The sequence below is a fragment of the Buteo buteo genome, chromosome 1 (genome assembly GCF_964188355.1).
Source record: "Buteo buteo chromosome 1, bButBut1.hap1.1, whole genome shotgun sequence".
In the NCBI taxonomy this organism is placed as follows: Eukaryota; Metazoa; Chordata; class Aves; order Accipitriformes; family Accipitridae; genus Buteo; species Buteo buteo.
Genome location: NC_134171.1, coordinates 60,810,396 through 60,819,637, shown reverse-complemented (window position 1 = coordinate 60,819,637; position 9,242 = coordinate 60,810,396). Strand labels below are relative to the sequence as shown.

General features: G+C 41.9%; 1 protein-coding gene across 4 annotated transcripts in view; it reads right to left on the bottom strand.

Moving 5' to 3' along the window:
- The window catches only part of LOC142033415 (transmembrane protease serine 11E-like), a 24,900-nt gene extending 16,079 nt beyond the window's left edge, over positions 1–8,821 (bottom strand). Inside the window, exons 1-3 of one of the 4 annotated variants that reach the window (XM_075033362.1) lie at positions 8,656–8,821; positions 4,680–4,843; positions 3,265–3,471 (exon numbers count right to left, since the gene is read on the bottom strand). Coding sequence is in view for 1 of the 4 variants with exons in the window: in XM_075033353.1 (XP_074889454.1) it covers positions 4,680–4,805 (126 nt within the window). In the remaining 3 variants the exon portion in view is untranslated. The remainder of the gene's footprint in view (positions 1–3,264; positions 3,472–4,679; positions 4,844–8,655) is intronic. The other 3 variants (XM_075033369.1, XM_075033353.1, XM_075033377.1) reach the window with 3 other exon arrangements.
- Between the last annotated feature and the right edge of the window lie 421 nt (positions 8,822–9,242).

Here is a 9,242-nt window from a genome sequence, read left to right as displayed (position 1 = left end):
AGTGAATTAGTGAGAAGTTTCAAACCCAAGATCTTTTAGTTCAGTACAAAACTGCTTATCTTGGCAATACCATAGATGAACGTGAGACCTCCTCCAGCAATCCCTGTCCTCATTTAAAACACATTTCATTCCCAAGGAGCCCAAGACAATCCACAGCAGCATCTGACAATTTCATATCACAGTTCATTTGGGTCTGGAAATGCAAACTATTAAGTCTCCTAGTTTAGACGCCTTGGCTCAGAGCCAAAAAATGTGTTTTGATCACTTAAGTTATTCCATACTGAAAAAAATTCATCCAAATGAACCATTTTGGAAATAGCTATGTTTGTATAGAATTAAGTTATTTTAAACATAGTCAAGTCGCGTGTCAGAGATATTAAATCAAGCCTCGAGTGAAATACAGCAAGAAATAAAGCTACATTAATAGTTATTGGGACATTAGGAAGAAGAGTTGTACTGAAATTTTATGGAGCTAAAATTGTCTGGTCTTCCTGTGAAACCAAGGGGAAAACAGATAGGATTTCGGGCTGGATTTCTGATCAACCCTAAATGAATTCTTCACCTTCCAACTTGGACAATTTACCCAAAAGCAAAAGACAAGCAGAATACACAGGTGACAAGCTGGTTTTTCCTCTCTTATCCTGTACCAAATTCCCTAAGGTTACCAAGTTCACTCACAATGCAAGTGATGAAAGTTCAGCTCCCACCTCTGCCTGACAGGATTTGATCCACTGTATTGAGCTAATCCATCTCTTCCAGTTGAGCTACTGTGCATTATAAAAAGCCTCAGTTAGAACAATACCAGAAAACTGATCAGAAAATGTCTGTTCAGACAAGAAAAGCAACTGTACTTTATCAAGTGTCCTAAGAAAAGGCCCTAGGCACTGGGAACAGCAGGGAACAGCTACCCTGTTCTGTTTTACAGATCTACCCTTGACATTTTTTGATTTCCTAAGCTAAGCCCTCATAGCACCCCGACCTAGATTTGCTTTTAGATGAATCTAAACCATGTTTTCTGGAACCAGCTGTTTACTGAAGGTGTTTTGCCATGCTCTGCATAGAAGAAAACATGCAACCTCTTCTATCTGATCTGCTGCTGTCTTCCAATAATAAATTTATTATTATATTTTTTTATTACTATACCCTAGCTCACTGATATTCCAGTACTCTCAGAAGAGCCAATGGCAGAGCTTGGGTTGCACATCTGCTGATGCGTGTCTCTCTACCTTTACAGCCATGACAAGTTTTTCCATTCGAAGATGGATTTGGGCACAACCCTACAATCACTCTTCCTAGAAATGGGACCTTTCACAAGACAACTGAACAGACTAATCTGCTGGCCTGGTGAGTGCAATTTGAAAATCCAGGCTAGGTCCCTGAAGCTATCTGTCTTGGCGGGGGGGTGGGAATGGCAGCAACTGAAATATGTCTGGCTTAGTCCAGGAGTCCTGTAGCAAAAGCACAGGGCCACATAGCAAGACATGCTAATTCCACTCCCACCTTTGCCACAAGCAATCACACCAACCTAACACTTCTCCGCTGTTGTGGCATACTCAGGACACACACTTCTAAGAGAATGGGACAACAACCTCTGTTACATTGGGCACTGAAACAGAAGCAGCTACTGCCTGCCTAAGTACTGCAAGACCCTTGTCTGGATGAGGTCAGTTACCTACCAGCCTCGATCACTCAATATCTCCCAAAGCAATTCTGATACAATGGAAGACTTCCAAATTTTGAAGGGATCTGCTGAGGGAAAAAAATATGTGTGGTGTTTCTATGCGTCACGCTGAATCAGCTCGATCTCCCCACACCCTTGAACATCCCACAAAAAGAGTAGGTGCTGCATACCACCCCTCTGCAGTCAGATAAAGCATCACTAATGTATTTGCCACTTACTAATTGTGCTCCTCCCCATAACCATCCAATTCTACCAAGGTTTTGCTGCTTCCAAGGAGCACACTTCAGCTGGGCAAAGACAACAGCTCCAAATACTGTTCTTGTCATTTGCATCATGACTCAAGAGCAGCATTCAGTCTTTGGGATGTGTTAACTCAGAGCTTACCAGTAACTATATCCATGATGCCAAAACGCTGCTCATACAGGCTTCCCTGATTATCTGATCACCTTTGCAATCAGTACAAAAGGCTTGTTGTTCCTTAGTCTCTCATCCATTTTGCATACAGCTTTTTGGAGGTTATGAGCTCTTTAATTATTGGGATAGAGCTAGCGTCCTGTACTACTACAACAGTCTGTGGGACATAACTGTAATGCTGACAACTGAAACATCCTTGATCAATAATGCATCTTTCTACAGCTGACTGCCACAGCCAACATTTTGAGAAAGACTCCCATGTTCTGAAATAAGCTTTAGTAGAACTAGGAGGGCTACTCACTACATAAGGACTTTACAATCTGCATGAACATGCAAGACACCATCCCAGTGTAAATGAAATATTAAGTACATGGCCACTGATTGCAATCAGCTCAGGATAAGGTTCTGCAACTTCCACATCATCTTTACCTCTCAGGTTTCCACTTCCAGCTGCATTGGTCATAGACAAGTATCTTATCCTGTTAGGTTAGCACTCCCAGAACATAGCAGTAGATGTCTGCTTTTCAGTCTTTGAAAATAGCTCTGCCCACCTCCCTTCATTCTGCTTTGGTTGAAATCTGTTCTAGAAGCGAGACACTAAACAAGCAGTTATAATCTTTGTGGGGTTTCGGTTTGATTTTCGTTCCAAGGCAGGGTGGGTGAAACGGTCTGGTGCCAAATTTGGTGCGTTTCCAAGCTGATTCTGCACAGATTAACGCTTCACTGGTTGCACACAAAGCCCATGAAAATAAACAAGAGCACAAGAATTTACTTTTACCTGCTTTACTCTGCTCACCCTTTTATACCACGCTATTAGCTCAGCAGTTGTGACTGCAACACATTCTAACCGCACTAGCACAAATGGCAGATCAGAGTTGGGGCGCAGAGAGATGACTCTCACCTGCTCCCCCACTGTAACCTTTGGTGGCCATAGGCCACCTTGATTTGTCACCATACAATGCTGTAGAGGAACCGGGGAATTCTCAGAAAACAAATGCATTTCGAGTGAGGAGAAAGGGTGAAATATCAGAAGGATTACTGATGCATGGAAGGCAGCTCAAATCAGAAGCAAGCTCAGAGCTAGTGCTGTTCTGCCCTATAAATCTACGCACGATATAGCCGTGCTGCCCAAACTACCAAGGAGCAAGTCAGAAAGCCGTGGCACTCACCTCTGGCTACCACTGAGAGGTCAGCAAGAAGCTCTTCTGTCTGGGAGATGCACTGTCCCGAATGCCACAATGCAGTGTGCAGCATCTCAGCATAGACTTGTGGCTTTATCTCCCAAATTAGGAAAGAAAGGAGTCATAGGCAAGTCAGAACAAACAAGTCCAGCAAGTCTCAGTGACAGAGGCTTACCCAGTAGCATGATTCCTCCCCTAAAACAATAACAATACACTTCTTTCATCACACCTTTCATCCAGGAATCCTGAAGCTTTTTCAGAGCATTAACTACACCCTGCAACACCCCAAATCAGAAAAGCCATGAAAATTTTGCAAGGACGCAGAGTTTATTTCCTTCTTTGGTATAATTAAAAACAAATCAGAAATTATGGGCAGGACCAATGCAGAAAATTTGCATGTTCTAAAGAGACAATGTTCAGTCCTAGGCCAGATGCAGAGCTGACATAAATTGATGTAGATTCAGTGGCATGTGCCTCTTGACTCCCTTGACATTGGTCATTTGGCCAGACAAGAACTTGCCCCCATAACAACAGCTACGTTCAAGTTTGTCATTCTTCTTTACCTCCTTAGATGTTAATTCTAATTGTGGCCACCTAGCCACACACACGTTTCTGTCCTGGAAAAATTCTTCCAGGTCATAAACATTTGTGATATAAATATTTGCAGGTTGTCTAGATAAGCATTTCTACTTGTACTAGTTACAGCAAGTTAACTGGCAAGTCAATTAACACAAGCACAAACTCTAACCTAAAGTAGCATTTCTCAATCTTTTCTGGGGAACCCTTTTTTTCAATTGTAAGTGTTCTCAGTTCCAAACTTACTAGAAGATATATATGCCCACATAGCCTTAAACACAGATTTGTTTCAGAAGGCAAATAAAGAAGACAGAACATCACCACAAGATACCTGTGGCACATACTGCTTTGCTGCAATGAAGTTTCTAACATCTAGGGACTCTTTTCCTCCACCTTAATGACCTTCATTTGACCCCTCTACAGCTCAGGGATCACCAGCTTAGTAACACACTGATGAGACTACATGTTACATGGCTGGAGGTCTTCCTTCCACCTTATATCATGCCCATAGCCAAGTTACAGGAGGAGTGCCTTTCTGGGAAGGCCAGCTTCTTTGGAATGAAACATAGGCTAGAGATAAGCCTCAGCTTCTCATAATTTGGATTCAGTCAACGTCTCAGCCTAATTTGTTACGAAACACAATTAATACAGTTGCTAATGACGCACATAACATCACTGCTTTTCAATACTTCAACTGGAAGCTGCGTTGCCATCCCATATAGAACACTTCCATTGAGTCAGTCCAGACGTGCAAGAGAAATGCAGTCAGAAGCCTGGCTAGGGGGTTACAACTTCCAAGGGTAAAGTATCAAGTGTCATATGATTACCTGACCCATGCGTAGGTGGTGCGAAGATGTATTCATTCCAGGCGGCCCATGATCCTCAGAGATAGAGCCCTTCCTTGTTACTTGATCGTGGCATAGGTGGAAGAAAGCACAACACAGAGGCTTCATGGCAATCTCTGAACAGTCTTACCTGCAGGTAAAAAAACCTATTGCTGCTTAAGGAAAGAGGTTAAACTGAGGAGGCTTCTTAGGGTACTGGAAAGCTCTTCCAGCCCTAGTTTCATGGCAGGAAGGCACCAAACTGATTAAGATGTAATAATCCTGGTCAATGGTCCCCTCTCTGCACGAGGTGTCTGTGTATATTCTTGTACTGACAATACTTCCCTGGGGCAGAAGCCCCAGCTGAGAAAAAGGGACAGGCAATAGCCACCAGCAGTTCAGTTACCAGGTACCTAACAGGTTTGGCTCCTGATTCCAGAGGGGGTGTACTGATGTGCCTGCCAGTGCTACACTGACAAACTTCAAAAAAAGCCGGGACAAGTTGGGAAATGCTGCGAAGGAGGCAGGGGTTGTGGTCCACCAGGGTACCACATAAAAGAAAGAATAGAGATTCTGGAGGCAGAACGTAGGATGCCAAAGACCAGGACCCCCATCATAACACATGGTGAGGAGGCAAAGTCTCAATGCATGACTAAAGCAATAGAGTAAGGAAGAGAGGCTCAGGTTCATCAGGGACTGGGGAAGCTTCTAGAGTAGATTAAGCCTAGGCAAAGGATGACCAGACTTCCACCTGAGCTGAGAGGGAAACGGGATCTGCACTTCAAATCAGGAAGATCGTACAGGAATTTCAAACTGACAAGTAGGAAAAAGCAGACTGGTGCACACAGGATGCACTGTTCTGCATCCTATGGTAGACACTGCAACCTCAAGTAAAGAATAGGATAGAAGTTGACAAAAGTCAAATAGTAAACAAAAGTAGTAAAAAAAAAAAAAAAAAAAGGAAAAAGTCTGATATAAACACGATAAGCCAAAACAATGCTTTCTGTGTTTCACAGAATTCTCTAAGATAATGATGGCACAGACACAGAACGCTTACCTTAAACGAGGACATGGACACAGCAGGTATAAAGGAAACGTGGTGGCAGGAAGGCAATGGAATGCAGAAATCCCAGGGAACTATTATTTCCAATTATTTTAATTACTCTGAAGTAAAATCTTTACATTGACCATTCAGATAATACTAGATTTCTAGATGCTGTGAATAACTGTTTCAGGAACAGGCAGCTAGGAAACCCACAAAATGGGAAGCAACTCTTGATTTGGTCCTGACTAGTACACACAATTGGTTTACCATATTTCTGCCATGTACTTGAACTATATCAGCATCAGATTCAGCATTTCTACAGACCCCCAAAGCCAGAAGATCAACTATTCCTGTGCCTAATTTCCAAGACAGTAATACACAGAGACACACAAAAGTAGAAAAATCAATGAACCTTAAAGGGCAACCTTAAAGAACTGCATGTTTTCTGGAGACAGAGTGACTATTTCAAGACAACATGTTAGTCTCAGAGCAAATGCATCCTGTCTGTCAAAGAAAAAAAAGCCTTCAGGAAACCTAAAGCTAAACATAAAGGTATTAAAAAAAAAAACAAATGCAAACCCAAACAAACCATTGGGAACAAGAAAGCATACTTCAGAAAAGCTGAGGAAAAAAAGTTATAAACTCAGGCACAAACTGAAAAAAAAACCCACAAAAAACCAAAACCAAACAAAAAACCAAAACAAAACAAAAAAACCTAAAAGTTAGGCAGAAGCATACCAGAACCATCTAGCTGATATTTCTTGGGAGCAAACTATCAGTATAAGAAACTGGGGTAAAAGCCAATGACAAAGTGATCAAGATCAGGTAGCACTCAACCAGGGTGAAGGATGGAAAAACTGCATTATTGATGATGGTATGCAGCCTCTCACCCAACACTACTTTACTGCCAGAAGACCAAGCAAATCTTTCCAAAAAAGCATTCTAAAGCAAGCATGAGGAACCTTTGACAGTGTAGTATGATATACAAAATGGCCACATTAGCACAAGCCACTAAGTAATAAAAGTAGCTGGTGTTTCTATAAATACTCTATATAGGGTAGAATCATCACAGCTTTTGTATAGCAAAGTGCTGGCTTGCAAACCTACCTCAGTTCCTGAGCAGACCAACAGCTGGTACATGAGGCAGATCTGATCGATAATGTCTGCTTGAATTTCCAAAGGAAATTAAATAAGATCTCTCACAAAAGCCTCTTAAAAGATCTGAGCTGCCATGGGATATTAAGGCTTGATATGGAAAACCTCTTAAGAGACGAAACACAGGAAATAAATGATAATGCTTTTTGTGAAGGCAGGTCACTATCTCACAGGAATCTCTGCTATATTCATAAATGGTCTGGAAAAAAGAAATACTGAGACGACCATCATCCAATGATAACTGTCTACCCATGCCAGTAAAGAGAAAAACTACAACATGCTGGAGAAACTTTTCATAATATTGAGATACTATGTAATAAAACAACAGATGAACTTCAGAATGAAAAACTATAAAGTGACACACATACAGAAAAAACAGCCCTAACCTTACCTACTAAGTGTCAGGTTTTGAGTTGGTTGGTTATTCTTTTCAGGAATAAGATTGAGGTAGAGTGTCCTATGAGAATATCAACTCAGGAGCAGTCAAAAAAACCAAGAGGAACGCTAGAAACTACTTGTAATAGAACAGCAAATAGAAAAGCAAAAAGGGAACAAACTTATATCACAACATTAATCCACATTATGCCTGTATCCTGAATACTGCGTTAAATTCTGGTCCATTTGCCCATCTCAAAGCTGATACAGAGGAACCGTAAAAGGTCCCAAAAGAAGCAGCACAGCTGATCAGAGGAACAAAGCAGCTTCTATGCACGGGATGCCTGAACAGACCAGGATTCTGCAACCTAAAAAGGTATGGAGGAAGAGATAGGGGTCTAGAGAGTAATGTGTGGAGTAGTGAAAATGAACAGGAAAACACTATTCACTGTTTCTTCTCATACAGTAACTTCAAACAAGAGCAGCAGGTTTAAAACAAGCACAAGAAGATACTGTCATATAATATACAGGTAAGGTATGCGACTCCTTGCTGCAAGGTATGTAAAATGTCAAATATTTTGCACATTTGAAGGGAATAATCACTTTTCTGGAAGAAAATTCCACACAGAGCTCTTAAATATGATGATTTCACCTTTGTGATCCAAGAATTTCCTGACTCAAATCAGTGGAAGTTTAAAAAACACTCTCAGGAAGCACCATAATCTAACTACTGTGTTCTCATCTTCCTAGGTGTCCTCCACTGACTACTCCACAAGTCTCTAGTTCATTTAGCTGCCAGACATTCCTTCATAGCAATAATGAAGTATTATTAATCCTGTGATAGAACAACAGCCAGCTTGGGATCAATGTTTTCCCCGTGTGTCTCCTGAGCAAAATGTGGTCAGACCTGCCTAGCTAGATCAGTAGCCACAGGAAGGATGTATTGGTGTCTTTGCTCTCAGGCAGTTCAGGAACCATGGCAGCCCTCTCATCAGAATAAGTTCAGTTGGAAGGGTCCTACAATGATCATCTAGCCCAACTGCCAAGAAACTACAGGCACCATGTTTCTCAGCACTCAACAGCACATTCAGCTGAGTTTACAGAGGGAGCTTGTGCTTTGCGGCAGCATGCATTCCTGGCTGCAGATCACCCTATCTCTATGGTATCCGTCTCTGAAGACACATCAGACTCCAGACAGGGGCTGTGGCCCCCAAGTAAACTGAATGGTATTTCTCTGATCTGAGAGAGCCTAAAGGGGTGTCACAAAAGCAACAGCACCTCATGTCTTGCACATGACCGAAATTTGCCACTGTCTTTTTGGAAATTAATTTCAGACACGCACTACTAATTTCCTAGATTCCCCAAAGCTTGGCAAGTGAGGTATGGTACACAACACACACTTACCTGAAGTCAAGGCAGAAAATTACTTTTTCTGTCACATGTGGACATTGGGATGACATCAGTTCATCAGTGATCAATGAGCCAAGCATGTTCTTCATCTTTTCTCCTCCAAATGTGTCCGGTTACCAAGGCGCCTGCCAAGGAAAAAAAAACCACTTTATTCATAACAATCCTAAATCAATATTAGGATAGAAAACTACTGAGAGGATATTTGCATTTACAAAGGTTCTTTCCAGACAAATTGCTTAGCTCTTTTGTTGGGACAATAACTCCTTCTTCAAGAAAAAGTCAATACTGATCCAGTGCTGCCACCCCAAATACAGCTCTTGAGGCAGGCAGCTACCAGGCAGCCTTCCTGAACAGAAAAGCTGAAGGAAACTCAGGCTACACCTTTGTAGCCACAAGTTTAAGAGTCCAGTCCCCAGTGCAGGACACTGCAACTCTTTCACAGTTGTGATCTGCAGACACATTTGGGAAAGAAAGGAAGACTGCCTACAGGCTGTGCAAGTTGGAATGGAAAAGCCTAGAGCTGTATAATTAAAGTCACAAAAAAGTTTGCAATGCAGCTCTGCTGTTACCCATTACAGACA